Source organism: Rhea pennata, chromosome 4, assembly GCF_028389875.1.
Source record: "Rhea pennata isolate bPtePen1 chromosome 4, bPtePen1.pri, whole genome shotgun sequence".
NCBI lineage: Eukaryota > Metazoa > Chordata > Aves > Rheiformes > Rheidae > Rhea > Rhea pennata.
In genome coordinates this window covers 67,295,331-67,314,499 of record NC_084666.1, presented here as the reverse complement: position 1 = coordinate 67,314,499, position 19,169 = coordinate 67,295,331, and the positions used below count along the sequence as shown (strand labels likewise).

The following is a 19,169-nucleotide window of genomic DNA, read 5'->3' as shown; positions in this document are numbered from 1 at the left end:
TCTCTATATATACATATTATGGGCTACCTTTGCTTTTTTCAGCAAATGAACTCAGAACTGGCTTGCCTGAAGGTTTTCTGTTTCCAAAGCTTTTTCTTCCAATGCAGTTATCTCAAAGAATTACAGGACCAATGAAGATTTCAGAGTATATTAAATCCTGGCAAGGAGTTTCTCACAAAAAGTTCCTTACACTTGAAAATAAGTAATGGCTCACAACTCCATAATAGTACAAATAGTTTCAGCTTTTTACTATATTCTAGGGATTTTTAAATTAGCTTTGCAATTACTGAAGCTATTGCCTTATTAATTGCCTATACTGTCTGGAACAAATGAAGAACAGAAAACACAAGTTTACTACTTTTGTTTTACACTACTATATACATCTCCAAGTTAGTGACTAATTAGTCAACACACAAGAGTCAATGAGTCAACTGATGAATTCAAGTAGAGTGATAATTCAAATGAATATATTACTGCCATTATTATGTGATTTAATCAGATGGAGAAAACAACTTCATTCAGTTGCCATGACCAGTTATGATAGCTACTTGAAACAAATATTTAAAAATTAGTATAATAGATTTGTCAAAGAATCTGTGTGTATTCTGCAAACGTTATGCATAATTTTTTTGACATAGCAAGGAGCAGATGATTGAGATAGAAAAATAACGTCAGGAAAAACTAGTTATGCTCAGAAAAGTTTAAAACAGAAACTTAACATCAGACATCCATAAGTCAATATAGTTCTGTTGAAGTACAACAGTGCTACACTATTGAGTTCAAAAGCTGCTCAATAAATCCTATGCCTATATCTAGTATGCCTTGTCTTAAAGAAAACACAAATTTGTATTTTCCCGGAAGCATTTCTCTATTAGCAAAAAACTTCCAAAGTGCCTGAAAATAGCATTTACTCATTATGAACTAGGAAAGCCTTGGAACACACAAAAAGCTTATTTTGCCAGGAATCCAGCATGATAAAAGATATTGAATGGATCACTCCACTCAATGCTCTTTTCAGCATTGAAAAGAAACAGTCATTTAGCCTGCAATCCATCCTCCAGGAGCTTATTATTGCATCACCTAAACAAATAAAAATGTATTTCCTTAAATAAACTGTAACACTCTCTCTTGGCCAGTCATGCCAGCCTCAAATGCCATCGCTTTGGAGCTCTTACATTGAGTCTTGTGACTGTCAGTCTGCTTTAAACAACTGTTCCTGCCACCTGTACAATCCCTGAGCAAGAAACTAAGAATATGAATACACAGGACAACGGCATGCCTTACAGAGCTGGAGGACAAGCCGGAAAAGCCAAAGAGCACACTGGTAAGCATGACTTTCTAATCCAAGGGTTGGGCAACATATACAAAAATATATTCAGGAGGCTGTACTAGAAGCCCAGTAGTCCTACTGGAATCCAAGTCTTATGATAGTTAAATCAGCAAGCAAAGGAGGAGTTATAGTGAGCCTGAGCTACAAAGACCTCAGTGGGGTTAACTGGTACCTTACTGACCCCTCTCTCCTTTCAGGAATTCAAAGAATTCCCCTAGACCTAGATGGTTTTACTGCGACAGCATTTCATAAGCCGCTTTTAAATAATTGTGCGACTAAGCCATTTTGTATGTGCACCACACTTATGAAACTTTTATCGTTTGGACCAGATGCCTTGACTACCTACTGATTTCCATCGCAAGATTAGCAATCATCAGTTCTCCATCAGACTCTCTCAGCAATACACACTTTCTAGTTCTACTTTCACAGAAAGTCGACATCAAAAACGACAGTTTACTGCAACAGAGCAAAAACCCCCACACACCTATATCCGTGAAGTCATTGGCTATTTGAAATGTCAGAAATGTTGTACTGACATGTTACTGACTGACTGTAAACAGTTAGGCCCCCGAGCACCATTGTACTTATTCTGAGGAGTACAAAACTTACTTCAACAATCTAAAAAGGACCTTTACCCCAGCAATTATCTAAAGAAAACATTCCCTCAGCAAAGACAGTCCCCTAAGGAACAGAACATATTTTAGAAAGAGCTAATACTAGTACCAGCCAGCAGTTGTACTTAAAATCATCTCTTCTCCTAATCATACATGCATTGTCACATATTGTCACACTTAAGCACACACAGGAAAAGAAAAACACACTAAACAGATATCAAAAGATTTTTACTACTCAACTGAAATAATGTGAATGCTGCCTTAGACACCGTTAGACTTGCCACCAGCAGCTTGATGTGCAACAACTGAATCTAACCTACGCCAGATGAGCAAGTCTAAAAATTGGTGATGCAATCTCTCTGTCCTGAAACTGAAGGCAGACTAACAAAATACTTTCCAGGGACAAACTCAAAAATAGCTTGATAACAACACTGAATGCCATTAAGAAGGCATTAAATACTGTTCTTGGCTCCGGTCCCCTACTTTAAGGGGACAGTTTTTGCTTTAACCTTGGGGAATACTTCTAACTAACAGTATCTTTATCATCTTGTAAGGATGAATACATTGCTCAGCCATTTTCTAGACAATCTTCATAGTGAGAGAGTCTAAATTAATGCAAACATTTAATTATCCTATTCACTATTTGCATAACAAGAATGCCAGGTTCATCCCCAGCCTACTGAATATTAATCATTTCTCTTAAGGGGTTATCTTACTCCTTTTTCCTCTCTATGGATCAGCTTTGAGAATGTATACACATTACATGACCTGGCAGCTTCTTCATTTATACTTTTTCCTTGTCTGTCAGTGAGGTTTCTGAGGTCTTGCAAACTTGTCAAAGCCCTGCACTGTCAACAGAACAAGTTTCCTAAAGAATCTTGTCTTTCAACATGACCCTACTACCAAATATATCAAAGTTCACAGTTCAGATGAATTGAAAACAAACATTAATGCAAAAAAAAGATAAATTATCAATCTGTTGAGACTAGGGAAGGAAAATGAAGGTCTAAAAGGGAAACGATTGCATAGTTACACAAAAACAAGGAGAAGCTATGAATGCTACCTATCATCTTGCCTATAAATATTATATAATAGATGAAATACACAAACACAAAAAAAAAAAAAAAAAAAAAAAAACACACACCTACAAGCATCTTTCCTACAAAGGTAACGTACAAATTGTAAAAAGAAAAAAAAAGACAGTTTGGCAATACAGTAAATGAGCACTCATACTTGACAAGGAAATAGAAATAGGAAGCCAAGATATTAGATGTTACACTATTTATCGTAATTATAATAGTTTTGTATAACCTGCTGCTTTCTATGACAAGATATAAATATCTCCGGTATTATCTAGAATTCTTGTATTATCCAGAATCAATCTTATTCCATGTTGGTGGATACAGGAAGTAAAATTATATACAATTCAAAACTGACATAGAATTTCAACTGAATTTATATGAGCTCATCCTCACATTTTTTGCTTATGTTATATGACACTGTTCTTAATCAACTAAATGGCCAGAACAGTTTTACAGTTTTGTTATTAGATCTATGCATGTCTCCTTAAAATCTCCTATGGAAGTAAGTTACCTCTTTAAAGTTCACTGTAAACATTACTCCAATTCATTCTGAACATTCACCTATGGTTAGTCTAATTTTCACATGTGAAAATAGGCCAAACTGCCTTAGTCATCATGGTTAGAAAAAAATGTATTTCTAATCTCCTCTGTGCCTATAAAATCTCATATATTATAGCAATAATATTTACAAGTCAAAAATATCGGTACATTTTATACTATACTATTACTGGATGATACGCTGCTTAACAAATTGGATTCCATATATGTTTGTCAAACATCTCCAAATTATACCACTTTAGCAAAATTAGATCATAGAACAAAAATGACATTAATGCTGCCTCTACTAAAGGTTACAAATGTTCCATATTCAAGAAATTAAAATTGAGACTAATACTGGACTAAACAAAAAGGACTGACAGAATTACTCCTATACTGCCAGGTTAAAGGGAAGAAGCATTTAACATGAAACAAATACTTCTCTGCCCAACATATTTGATTACACTTAAAATTAATTTGCAGATGCTCTCTCTGATATTTTTATTCTATAAATAGGTCTGCAAATTAAAATGAAGAATAAGAATTTCTAAAATTCATTATCTTTACTTGAACCAACAGCTTTGTATTTTTTGTACTTGCAAAATATTTCTCAAATTATGTATTTTAATAGTCCTTTATGGAACTGCAAAAACACAGATACTCAAACAAAACTGCAGCTACTGAGCTCTCTTAGAGCAAAGATCACTGAGGACTTAGGTTTCTGCTAACCATAATGTCCCACCTTTCTTCAAATGAAATAAGTAAGAAATTAATTATAAGTAATTGCTTGGTGTGGTATTATTATATATATATATATATATTGATCAAGACCAAAAATGATGTTAGCTTACATTTGTATCAGGAAAATGTGGAGTACATAGTTATCAGTCTAGCTGTGCTCAGACAAAGGTAACTTCAATACAAGGGAAATAATTGCTATACTGACAAACCTGATATGCTCCAGGGCCAGGAGTATTCTCTTTTGGATCCTTAAAACGCTCCACCTTGGAAATATAAGCAGAAATGTGGGAAGCTGAACTCATCACAGGATTGTATGTTCCAGGACCTATAAAATTAGAGGGGAGGAATGATGAAATTAAGATAACTGTTTTTGTCAGACCTGAAACATATCTTCTTCATCTAATTATGTACATAGGCATACATCTTACTATCTTTGGGGGGGAAAAAAAAATACTTTGATAGTACTTTTGGCTTTTAAAAATAACATTTGCAGTAGTACTAGAAGCAGATCATGGATTTAAATCTTCCAAAAAGGGATATTATAAGTGAATTGGTATTAAGTTATTCACATCATCCTGACAAAGTGGTTTTGTTTTAGATGAATTATCAGGTGAGAGGTACTATTCCATTCTCCATTCTACAAGGTCTACCATTACTACCAAAGAAGGGAAAAAAAAAAAAAAAAAAAAAATACAACAACAGTAAAACAGTGGAGAACCACATGATAACTAGACAAATCATTAGGAAAATAAATTTGTAAAATCAGTTGGTATTAAGAAGGTTTTGTTTTGTTTTTAAACTCGAGTCTGTGTGCGCTATCAAAAAGGGAACCTCTGCATTCTTCATTACTGCAGCTCTGCCCCTGTCTTTTTTAATCTAGGCTCACATGTCTGAGCAAGACAGTCTATTGTAATGTCATCCAGTCTCACTTAGATCAGTGAAGCCTCCAAGTTTTATCTAGAAGGATTTTCACTCACCATATTAGCCTCAGTTACAGTTCTCTCCTTGCTAACTTACGCTCGCTTATTAGCATATATAAGGCTTCACTAAATACATTAAAATGAACACACAAAAGTAACTGCTATATCACTATGTGCCTACAATGAATCTGGAAAGAACCACTGCTAAGGGAAGGAACGTTTCCTTACATTCTTTGTATTCTGAAGGAAAAAGAAAATGAAAACCTCTATAAAAAAAATTCTATTATTACAATACCATTATAGAAAAATTCTAATTCTGGATACAAATATAACTTTTAAGGGAGAAAAAAAAAAAAAGAGGAAAAACAGTAGTTGGAAACAAGACGTGCATGTGTCCCAAAAGGTTATTAACAAACACGGCTCATCAAGCCACAAACAACCAAAACCTATTGATTACTGTTTCAGATCTTATGCCTAACGACACTATAATTTTAAAAAAGAAAAAGAAAAAAAAACACCACCATGAAGGTACACTAAGCAAACATTTCACCACAGCAAACGTAAGCTAAACTGTTCACTCTCTTCCTCCAAATATATCATTATGATTATTTTAAAAATTCTAGCAAACAACCTTACAGTGCAGAAAGTTAAAAATCTGTTTACTCAGGTATTGAGCGTCATATGAACTTAACAGTTCAAGGATGGAACTCTATAGATTCAAGGATGGATTTTATTTAATTAAATACAGAACTGATCTAAAAATCCTTTCTTTCTAAAACATTAGGCTGAGATTACCAAAGGAGGTAGATAAGAGTTAGAGGTTCATTCTAAATTTGTGCACTTGATATAAAATGAAATTAAGTACTTGGTCAAACCAGCAGAAAAGGGAAAAGAGAGGAAAACGCCAAACTGAGCTTTAAAAGCTTTCAGAACAAAGATTGAATTTATTGTATGGATGAGACCAATAATATTCATTTCAAATCATGAGTTATCAAAATATATAATAGCATTTCCACATCTGGTAACTGAGCACTAGCCACTTTTACAGGAACTATTTCTTTTCATATTTAGTGTATGCACTATGTTGCCTTCCAGCTTCAGAGAAATATTCATTATTTTTATGTGTATTTCTGGATGGATGTTGAGTCATATGCTTTCTCCTCCATTCAAGTACTATGTTACGTGCTAAAGAACTTCACGCTACATTTTCAGGTGATTGTTTCTGCCTTTACCATAGAATAGATGATTTTTCTTACAGTAATATGATAGCTAATGGAAGATAGGAGCTTTACGATTAAATTAATTTTAACCACAAAAATGGGAGATCATTACACATGGATCACTAGAGGGGAAATTATCCTTTTATAATTTTTCCTTTGCCAGTATGAAACCAGTAATTTCACTATGGATGTATTTTCTCTGTTACTCTCTGATCTCTATTGAAGTCCAGATATGAAAAATTTGTGATCTCAGTGATCTTTCCTTGTGCTAGTTGCTGTACAAATACACAACAGACCCCTAGATCAGGGTGCCCAGACACTGCTGTGATAAAATAATAATAATAAGCAAGTCTATTTCCTAGACAGTGTTCAGGAAATGACTACATGCAGAGTTCGTTCAAACAACAAAGCCTCTTTGAACAGGATCAGAATCTCATTCATCTAGGCGCTATGTGTCTAGACAACAGTTAATCTGAATGGAAAGGTAAATATGTACCGTCGTACTATCAAGACCTACTTAAGTTCCTGCAACATGAATAAACATTTTGTAGAGAACCAATTTTGAAACTGATTTGCCTGTAGTTTGATACTTAACCTGTTTTCTGCTCTTAGCATTTGTCATGATGTTATTGCTTAAAAAAAAAGACCTCAAAACATGTATATAGCTTTTAATGCTGTAGTATAATAATAATGAGTTACTTCCTGGATTTAACTTTATTATATTTTAAACCAGTCTCATAGCACTGGACTTTTTTTTTAAAAAAAAAAAAGGGGGGGGGGAGGGAGGGACATCATTTGACCTTGATGTCATCTCTTGATGTCATCTCTTTCTATTCCTACCTTATGCCTGCCTTAAAACACTGAGCATTAAAAAGGTTTCTGTACTAAATAGCCTTTATCTAAGAAAATATTCTCAATTACATATGCTGCTGCTCACATGATACGGGTCGAAGACTTGCATAGCCTCTCAAGTATAACTTCTAAGCTATATTATGCAGAACGTATCTTCCATTTATTTAGTAAAATGCCACATTTTAATCATAGGTCAGTGAAGAATAAAAACTTCTCATTACAAATCAAATACCTATGAAAAGTATGTCTGAATTCTGATTGGTATGTAATGGGAAAATCAAGAGTAGGTGATTCTTACAATTATGTATTTTCCAGCCCTATGGTAGCTCACTCTCTATGAAATGTCAACCAATGCTACAGGGCAAAAATAGCAGAGAACGGGAGGAATGGGTAATTTAAAATGAAAATCTATGCTGCTGGCTTCTCAGCCTGAGCATTCTACTACATTAGCAGAGGGCTGGAAAATGATTGCTTTTGCAAATAAGCAAATCCAAACTAGATCAGAAGCATGAACTTGTCTTTGCAATAAGGAAAGAATTTGTCATCCATTTATTATTCACTTGCTCGTCTATATTACAGGTAGCTGCTGTTACTACATTTTATATAGGTTCAAAAAAAATTGAATGAATGTTGAGGTATATTAGAGAACATATAATAAAGTGGAAAGTGTTATTTCACGCAGGAGTTTCGAGAAGTAAAATTTTTGATATATTATGATCTGCTCTTTAACCAAACTCTTTAACAAAAGAGTTACTTTACTCTGTTAGTTAACTTTAATAAAACTTCATTAGGACAATAATGAATGGAATTGTTTGAGGAACAGTTTAGAAAATAACGTATCAGACATCAAGTTCAATTTGGAGCTGAAAACAGAATGATTAGGGTCTGTGTTCCCAGAAGACTCTTCTATCAGAGCCATTCACATTGGGTTTTTTCATATTTCTCAAATGAGTAAGAGTGTACATAGCTGAACTAATTCATTCAATTCTTCAATTGCCAGGCTATGGAAGAACTATCCAATCTGGAAACTTTTAACATTATTTTATTCGGATTATGACTTTCCAAGACAAAAGACTAAACTCTTTAGCCACAATCCTCTTATTCAAGAAAACTGTCTCTGTAACAGAGCAGCTTTTACATCTACAAGAGCTTTCAATTGGACTCAGCTGCATGTAAAAGAATACACAGAATTTTGCATTTTTCATATAAATTATTTTCATGTTTCTGATTCTTAATAATTATTAGCTCAGCAACAAATAATGTTTTGAAGAAAGTAATTTACTCTTATATTGCAGATAATGAAGACATTAAAATTTTTTCAATTTACTGATACAGGTATCTATCCTCTGGTTGTAAAAAATGGTCTTTCACTATATGTTATGCAGAAAGGCAGCCAACATCTATCTTAATTGAGAAAGTTTGCCTGAGAATATATTACCACCATTATTTTTACGAGTAAAATAACAACAAAGAAAAGTTAATAGGTTAGTTTCCGGTATAGTAGGTTACAAATCCTGGGTAAGTAAAACATTTAGGTTAATGGGATTCTTTTCAAGAGTTTATAGAATAATCTGTCCTATGAGGGTAAGAGAAAACTCATTGACTTTTCAGCCTAAAACACTTTTTTGTACATTTTCTGTCACCATGTCACGTCAACCTCAACTGAGAAAAAAAAAAAAAAAAAGAAAGAAAAAGAAGGAAAAGCTAGGCAATTTATTAGTCTTCAGAGATAGCACAAAATGATATGTTCTTAAAGATCGACTTTTACAACTGAAGACTATTGCTAATGCACCTCATCCCTCATTAAAAAGCTCTCTAACACATTACAATTATACTGTTGCATTTGTACCTCTATAGTCAATATAAAACTAGCATTTCCATTACACAACCCTTACTCCCTTTAGTCTATAGCTTAGCCAGGTACCACCAAATACAGTGTCTGGGCAACAACTTAGTAAAAATGCAATCACCATTAAACTGTTAAAAACTATACAGATTGTGTTCACACATAACAAAAATAATTGTACCATTCAATGGGTAGTCCCTAAATTAACAATGGAAAAAATATTATTTTTAATGACTTAGAGAAAGGATGCAAGATTAACAGTGATCACACTATCACATATGTATGAATACACATCTAGCCCATAACCTCCTCAGAATATGATCTTTTCCTTTAAACTTTTTCTAGAGTGTGGAAACAACCACTGACACAAGTATATGCACGCATCTTGGGTAGTATCTGTTTGATTTCAAAGGGGACTGATATCTACAGTTTCCTACCAAGTCACTTAGAAACTAAACCACTTTTGTGTCTTTGAATATCAGAAACATTCCTTAGATACAAAGCAGTAATAATACCTACTTATGCAATTCTTAAGCTTTTCTTCTTTACAACTGCTTGCAACTTCAGCAATCTTGAACAATGTGACCAAAAAGCCTAAGCAAAAATGTCAGTAGGATGAAGATAAGGGAAAGAAAGCAGTCCTGCCAGTATCAAAATCTTTCCCAACTGTTGCTATTTTATGACTTCTTCTAAAAGTTTAATTTAAATAGGTGGTACCTCTAAGATCTCTATAGTTCTTTGTGCTCTCAGAAGTTGATTTAAATTTGGTAAAGATGCACAAATATAGAAAATCAAGTTTTACATATAATTTCAATTTTTCAACTGAATTGTGTGTGATCTTAAATTCTGTGGAATCCAGTGAATGTCCCAAACCAACCACACAGACCCTAGCCTCCAGGCATATGGATTTAAAGACACAAGAACAGGGGAAAACAGCATCAAAAACACTGAAATAACATTTTCCTATGAAATATTTGGCCTTATTGTAGTATATGATGGCCTGATGTCAAATGGTTATGCAGAAACCATTCCATAGTGAATTATGAAATCCTCTAATCAGACTTGCAGTTATATTAAAAATTCTTAAGTGTTTTCTTCAAACAGGTGACAGCTGAGCTTGCTTTATGGGTAGAATGACAACTAGACACATCATTATCATTCAGTGTCTAGGAAAGACATCTTGTATTTGAAACGATTTTGCTTACGATAACAGCAGTGTATTACAATTTTAGCTCTTCAAATTTTGATTTGTTTTTAAATAAAGTTCTATGTAGAAATGTGAATGCAACTGCAACAGCAGTTATAGGTTTACTACCTTTCAGCTACTTCTGTTCGGCTCATAAATATCTGACCTCTTGACAGCCATGATGGATATTCTCTACTTACACATCACTATCAAAAAGGAAAAAAAAGATTCTGGAGACTATATTATATTCGCTATTACACCTGCACAATTCACTGTATTCAAATTACACAGTAACATAACTCATCCTTCCTCAAAAGCTGTCTTAAAGCAGTAGTGATAGCAGGAACAAAATCTATTTAAAAGATACTTTTAAAGTGTTAGATATAATTAAATATGTATATTAAAAAATCTGTAAAATATGAGAACTTATGAAGTCATTATACAGAGGGGAAAAGTGCATAATATCATAAATTCATGGTGATCATTACTCTTTACTGAGCTTTCAAAAATTTGTAATAACTGAAGGCAATGCGTAAGACTTTGTCCAAAAAGTTAGGGTCATCCCACAGAAAGATAACTGTTGGGCTTTAAGAGTCCTTATATTATTCTCTGCTTTTAAAGCCAGCAGAATAAATATTACATATTTATTTCATTTATTACTTTACTACAAAGTAATAAATCTGACTACTTCGTGGTTTGCATCACCGTGAGACTACAAGTTTTTAATGTGTTCGACCTTGTATTTACCAGCACAATCATGAGCAACAAAAATGTGAAAAGGAAAGGAAATACAAATATAAGTTGCTTATGTGCCTTCAAAAGCACATGATTTTCAGTATAGGTCTCACAGCACATCATGATGCTCACATCTTCCTTAAACGATGACACAGTTGTTCTCTTTTCTCTGAGTGACCTCTGCTGGTAAAAAAAACCTCACAGACATGTAAACTTTACAATTCTCCACTAGAAACATGTCTGCTGTTAAGTCATATACATAAATGCATCCATAAACATGCACCTGCATGCAGATGAGTGGGTACACACACAGACACTTTTCTTTAAATCCGCTACACACACACTACTGAAATGTTTGCATGCTCAGCCAGTTATTGTACAAGAAATATCGAATGAAGCAGTTGAGGAACTCAAGCTACCTTTCTCCCAGACTCCTCTGAAGAGCCGTCCAGTTAGAACTTGGTTTAGAGGCAGAGTATTTGAAGAATCAGATACTGAATAACTAATGGTATATGAAGTATAAGCCTGGGTAAAACTTGTACAGATAGGTCTGAGGTAATACCATGGCATGGCTTCTTCCACGCATCCTTCTGATAATTCCCAGTCATAGAATAATGTACTAACTTGGAATGCATTGTTTTATATTTTAAGGAGGTTTTTGGAGTTCATAATCTGATCTAATCAAGTGTTATTTAAGCGTTATTAAAAGCCAGCAGAAATTAGTCTTAAGAGTGATTTTATACATACCCTTAATGGAACACATCAAATTTTCTTTATTTATTTTGCTATATATCAGAATGATAGCATACATAGTTTCTGTTACATGCATATCTCTAATATAAGGTAGTTAGTGATATGGTGATGACAGCATAATAATCCAGAAAACAAAAGACTGATTTAAATTATATTTATTTACAATGTTATATTTGCATTATAAACATGTTGATATATTACTAGATTAGAAATGGTAAAAAAACACACCAAAATATTAACTAAGAATAGGTGTCCAAAGAGCCATCAATTTTGGTATCTATCAGTAAACATTTCTGAAATATCACAACAAGCGTTTATAGAAACAACAGATGTTTTATGCTTTTGTTATTTCAACGGATGTCTAAACTCTGAGGTAGTCATAAAAATGTCATTGACAGTTGATGCACTCTAAAGAGTTTTGACCAAGAAAATTATTACAATTCATGACTGCTGATCACTGCAATATTCTATCTTATTTAACAATGTCCATGGAAAAAAAGAGAAACATGCTAGGTCTCTGCTTCAGCAAATACTGACATCTATTTATATGCAAATAAGCTATCCATTATTAGTATGAGAAAAGATATGCACATAAAGGAAGAAATAAATTATCACTAGAAACCCTTAATGAAATCTATTTCGAAACACAACATTTTACAAGAGCCCTCACTCATGTAATATTTGTTCAAGCCCAGAAGGGAGCTGGTGAGTTTTGCGCTTAGATTTGAGCTGATACTCTATTATTTCCCAGGCCAATTTGCTAGATAAAGTGCACTTATCCTTCCTTAGGAACAACTTGATAATTGTGAGTCTACAGTTTCCTTATAAAGAGGTGTATTTTCATGTTGGAATGAAATTTTATGCTCATTTTCATATTGCCTATTCTAGATTATTCTCATTCTGTGAGAAATTATGAACATAAGGAAAAAAGACCAAGATTGTTAATTTATATTCGGAGAATGTAACTCTTCAAAGAATAGGACAACTTCTTTCATGGCTGAAAATCCTGACTTGGATCTAGTGGCTTTTAGTTAAATAAATAAATAAATAAATAAAAACTGAAAAAACCTTCCTGCGTACACACAAGATGCTAATAGTCTAATATGTTTCATTGAAATAAAAATGTTAAATCAACTGGAACGTACAATGAATTCCACAAAGCAAAGAAGGAAAATATTTTATTCCAAAGCTCATGGAGTCTTGAACACCTGATGGCTACCCCAGATGTCAAGATGCTAAAAGCCAGCTCCTCTTTTCCCTTCAGGCCCATGGTTTTTCTTTCGAGAAGATGATCTCACAAAAACCCTACTTATGGGGAGCTAAGCATGGAAAGTTTGACATTCTGCTGTGTGCCTTCAGAGAGACAAAAGATCTGTTTTACTCTAGATTTTCAACAGTACTCTGAAGCCCATTCTCTGAATACATTATTAAAAAAACATCCTGTTGAGTACTTGCGGAGCCTCATTCAGCACAACTAGAAAATTCACCATCTACTTTAAACAGTGGTTCCACCCTTTAAAAGCTCCAAGACAAAAATCGTTCAGTGTGCTGCAGCCAAAGCAGAAGCCTGCTGCACCTATGAAACAGAAATACACTAAGAAAGATATAATTCATATATGCTTGCCCTGAATACCAATATAAGCACACTGAAATAACAACTAGCAACAGGGTGCAAGTATTCTGTAACACTGCTGCTAGTGTAATCAGCAGCAATATATAAGTCTTTTGTAATACAGCTAAGCACTACTGTAAGTTCTGCAAGCATTTGCAATCAAAGCATTTTAAGTACTTGCAAGTAACAGCAAAAAGGCAAATGGAGACTTGTGGCATGGTTGCACAAAGAGGGAAGAAGAAAACATGTGCAAGCAGTAAAAGGTAAGGACAAAGGATGTAGAACAAGCAGGAAAGATATGTAGTGGAACCACAATGAGTCCTGGTCCCCAAAATGAGATGAACTGTCAAGAGCAGATGAAATCCTCTCGCTCTTCTTCTCAGGAGCGGGTGAGGAGCATAAAAACAAGCCATGAGCAGAGGAAAACAGGGAAGAAAAAGGTCACCCCCTTTCAGTTCCAGCATCCTCCCCCAAGCCCTCCCCTCAGGCTGCTGGAGCCCAACTGCCTCAGCCTCCACGGCCAAAACCAGCAAGCACCCAAGGACGGCAGCCACCCCAGGCACCGGCAGGGCCTCAGCCCCAGGGCGCTGTACGCTCTCCACTAATGCGGGATGTGATCCTTACAGACCATCTGTTTGAATACTTAGCGGTAATGATTGATAATGAGTAAGTACTAACCATTAGCATAAAGCATATTGCTAATGAATGTCAGTCCAGTAAAGTGGTGTTCAGGAATTTGAAACTGGCCTGATAGATCAGTCCTTTAAACACTCCCATCACAGCAATCTCCAATTTATATACCAATATACACTTATTCTTAAAGTGCAATAGTGCATTAACTGTGGGGAAACCATACCTACAAAACAAGTGTGAAATTACTACTCTTGCTACAACCAGAAGATCTGTATGTCCATGTTATTTCTGTGAAACTGGAGAAAGGTGTGTGTGCGGGGGGGGGGGGGTAATGCAAGCAATGCATAAAAAAAAAAAATTGTCATCATTTTTTCATGTTATTTAAGCATATATTGTTCTTTTGTATGTAAGCAGATCTGTAATCTGCTGTGATGTTTATTACAGAACATAATATACTCACTTTTCATCTGACCCTTACTTCATAAATAAAACAGATTTAAGAGAGTTATTATATTGGCACCCAGCTTCCTCTGGGACCTTGCTGGATTAGCAGTAATCTTATCCTAAACCACAGTTTAGTTCTAGCAAAGGACAGCCAACTCAGTAGCTACTACAGGTTAAAAAGAAGTTTAAGAAACATGGTTTCACTATCAAATGGCGTAATTTATGGATTCATGGTAATATCTCAAAAATGGGCCATGTGCCAATACTACTTTCAGTCAATTTTGAACTATTACTATTTCCGTTTCCAATATCTGTGGTACAGAAATAAGGAGGAGAACAACAACAACAAAAAAGAGAGGGGGGGGAGAGAGAGAGGAGGGGAGAGCGAGAGAGAGAACGAGCGAGAGAGAGAACAGGAAAGTGTCCTTAATGGGTATAATAAATCAAAATCACAGAAATAAAAAGCAATTACAGCATATTTAACTTCCTACCACTAAAGTCAATCTCTAAAATGATACGTTAATTTCCATTCAAGTGATATTAAAAAAAAAAAAAACAAAAATTTCCCCCGCACACACCTCTTCTTTGACCTTTTTATTGACCAAATTATCCCATATTCCCTTAAAACCTTTTGACTACAGTGACACCATTAGAAAGGGCATAGCTACTTAACTTACTGATGCTAAAATCAGCCAATAATAGCATTCATAACACTTGCACAAGGGTGTATTTTTCAAAGACCACAGTATCTTTTTGCTTGGAACAAATTTCATACCTCCCAGTTGCTAAAAACCTGCAAGCTGCTTAGTACTAAATACTTTGTCAAAAATAAAGTTTAAACGCTCAATATAAAGTTTAAACACTAAACACAATAAAGAGAAAAATGAGCAATTTTTAATATCTCAGTCTTTCTAGATAGGGATAATGACTCCTACTTGAGAATCACATAGGTATACACTACGACTACTGCATTGTATCTTAGCACATGATATAAATTTGCCTAAGAAATGACTATTTCAGATTTTATCAAAGTAGGAAGAAATCAGTGGATGACTGAAAGCCACTGACTTTAGTGGAAGTGCATTCATTAAAAGCTTCGACGGATTATTTGAGCAAAAAGTACTCTATTTCCTAGATAAAATGAAGATCTGGAACGAAAAATACATGACAAGCATACATGTGCATATATGTGTATGAGTACTATTTTACTAGATTTTTATGAGGTCAAAATAATATACTAGTATGATACACTATTTATATACTTTATCTCTGAAGCAGGGTATATAAAATATACATTCATCCTGGATTTAATAGACTCATCATAACCAATTTTATGCTCACTTAGACAAAAGCAGGCTGAAAATTGATACTGATATTACAGGACATATTATTTAAATAGCATATGAATAACTACCAGTCAAATTAAAAAAAAAATTGTCATCGCTATGTTAGCAATGAATGACTTAAATGGAGAGAAGAAAGTGATGGTTAATCAATACTCCTAGCCATATCACTTAAACCCTTAGAGACAAGAAGAATCAGAAAAGTATAGCCACTTTTTGTTGATTTTAATTATGTGATTTGTAGATAAGGACAGTCTTCTTTTTTAAGACTCATTGGTATCATTTTTCTGTACTATCTCCAATTTTATGAGTTGGTGAAATAAAGGATGTAACCAAAAAAAAAAAAAAAACACACCCTTTCTTTGCCTACTCAACATATGGATAGGGCATTACTCAACTGCTCAAATCATCTCAACCAAATAACCACTCCCCAAAAATATTCTTCCTCTGTAAGCATCCAAATCTTGACTGCAAGAAAGATCTAAACATTGATGTGTGGCAAAAGAGATAAATTTTTTCATTGACTCAGTGTTCAAAAAAATAATATCCTTCCACCATCTGTTAAGCAAGGTTTAATAGCATTTCCCACTGTAACAATCCCCCAAAAAGATCATCACAACAGGGATTAGGCATTCTGTAGTAGATGTAATCATACCAGGGATCATTACATTAGGAAATCAACAGCGATGTACTAAACAAAATACACGACAACACATTCTTTCTCTCTCTCTCTCTCATTCCAAAGAGATCTACACAAGTTTTAACATGAAAAACTGAGTAGTTAAATCTACAATATTTGAGCTATGGTGAGTTAACCACTAAGACTGCATTAAGAAGGCTAGCAAGCTATTCTCTGACAGTTCCTACTGTCAGAAGAACTACAAAGATGACAGACCGACAATTGTTTACCTTCACAACCAGCTTTGTCCTTAAATCTCTCCACCATAGCCAAGAAGAAAGGATATATACACATATTTCAAACAGAGTTCAGTCCAGAGATACCCAATTCAGCTCCACACACAACAATCTTTCTTTTAACAGCCAACACACAGGATTGTGAAATTATCCCAAAACAGACTGATTTTCTCAGGAGATGCAGTGAAGAAGAGATTTTAAATACCTATATCATTAAGTCTTTGATAAACTTATGGTTTGGTACAAACATAGTATCTCTATTATTTGCTCTGAAAGTCTGTATTCCATCACTATTTCTACCAAAAACTGAGCAAGTATTACTCTTCTGTCAGGCTAATTCCAGAATACTCCTACACCAACAGAACTTTCCAAGACATTACGATGATCATGCAAAGTGTCAATTTACAAATGATATACTGAAAACCCACAAACATAATATATTCCATAGATCCAGCCACCGTCCAAGCCAATCCCAAATAATCTTAAATGCAGTCAGGCACACTCATGTCACCACGTTTGCTCTAGAAAGAATACCCATAAGACCAACCTAAATGAATCTTTATTTAAAAAGGACATTATTGTAAAGACGACATTTTGTTTTTTAGAAGCCACCAAACAAAAGAATTTTCTTTAATACGCAAATAAAACACAAACCATATAGCCCTGTTAGTCATATACTACCCTACCAGGGCATATAACAAATCATTGAACAATTATAACCTGGCAGAAGGAAATCATGTCAGAATGCCTCCTAGCCTTCAAATACTCATCATTAGATGCAGATTACCTGAGCTCTAGAAAGCACCAAATGGATCTAACTGGGATTGAGGAATGTAAATCTGCTATCACATTTCTAAAAATCACAACAAATACTCTCTGAAACAGAATACCAAAATCTCAGAATCTTACTCATGCATTTCCTAAAATGTAGTACCCTTAATTCACGGCATCAAAGACTCTCCCATAGCTAAGCAAGTAAAAAACAAATTCTATACATCAGAATGAACTCAGACAATCAATAAGACAGAAAAACACCCAGTAACATGTGGAGGGGTATTTTTATAGACCAATTATCTCTCAGTCCTAGTCCTCAGGGGAGGATTCTTTTCCTTCAAGAGATGAGCCTAGAAACTAATAGCAGTAACTCTGCTGGCTACCAGGTGTCGCAGAGTCAACAGAAGTACTAGTTTTACAATGCAACTTTATCTTCCTCTTCTCCATTAACCTCTTCAGGTTTGCTCTTTTCTCCCTAGTCAACAACCATCACTTCACTTCTCTCTATCCCTTCCTCCCGTTCTCTTCCCCCCACAGCTAACGTAGCTACCATTTCTTTGAGACCATTGTTTGCACATTATATTTAGCTTTGATTTTGCTACTTCTGTTTCCGACTTGAAGACGGACTTGTGTGCCACAGAGCTTGCCTGCTCTTTCCAACCAGAATGACTGCTTCCAATCCCTCACACATTTGCCTGCCAGAGCATGTGAGAACCACATAGCAGCCATTTAAAATACAATTTATTCCATCTCTGATTTAGAAATTGAATCCTCAGGGTAGATGAAAAACAGATTACAAGGGAAGAAGGGGGAAAAGAATGGAGAAGTATAGCAGGGGACAATGAAGAGAGGATTAAGAGAAGAATTGTTGGAAGTAACGCTTCAGTTCTCTGGCCTTTCATACAGATTGGAAATTACCATCAGGATTGTCCAAACTGGTCTGAACATGTTTGCAAAAAAAAAAAAAAAAAAAAAAAAAGAGTGATTATAACTGCTTGTGCAATGTGTAACTGAAGATTGAGAATATTCAGGTCCCCTTCCCCCCCCTTAATTATTCTTAAAGAATCTAGTGAGATGAAAATGAAGCTCTGTGTTATTCTTAATGAAGAACTCAGGATGAGAATATTCAGGTCCCCTTCCCCCCCCCTTAATTATTCTTAAAGAATCTAGTGAGATGAAAATGAAGCTCTGTGTTATTCTTAATGAAGAACTCAGGACATGATACAGTTTTGCTGTGTGTTTTTTCTCACTTGCATGCTCATTTTGCATGTGAGAACTCAGCTTATTATGTTCAGAAAAAAGCTGTAAATCATTCTTAAAATAGAGAAAAACACTTGATATGGCAGAGAGAAGATTATCCTCATCTTCAGTTTTAAAATTTTATGATGAAACATTTTATTTTCCATTAATAGACTGCACTGATTGTTAGGTTTGCACAACCTTCCCAAACTCCTTCTTTATCATTGTAATGCTGAGTAATGTCCTGACAGACTCAGGTTTTGGGCTAGGACTTCTCAAATCAGAGCCCAGGTTGGAAAAAAAATTTTTCTTCCAACTTGAAGATATTTTTTTTCCTTAGTTTATTTTTACTTGCTCGGTTCCTAGAGGCTTGTTTTGGTTTTACATTCTAAA

The 19,169-nt window shown here is 34.6% G+C and overlaps 1 protein-coding gene across 1 annotated transcript in view; it reads right to left on the bottom strand.

Annotated features, from left to right (window-relative positions):
• The window catches only part of STPG2 (sperm tail PG-rich repeat containing 2), a 148,476-nt gene that overhangs the window by 20,292 nt on the left and 109,015 nt on the right, over positions 1 to 19,169 (bottom strand). Inside the window, exon 9 of the mRNA XM_062574964.1 lies at positions 4,514 to 4,629. Within this exon, the coding sequence (XP_062430948.1) occupies positions 4,514 to 4,629 (116 nt within the window). The remainder of the gene's footprint in view (positions 1 to 4,513; positions 4,630 to 19,169) is intronic.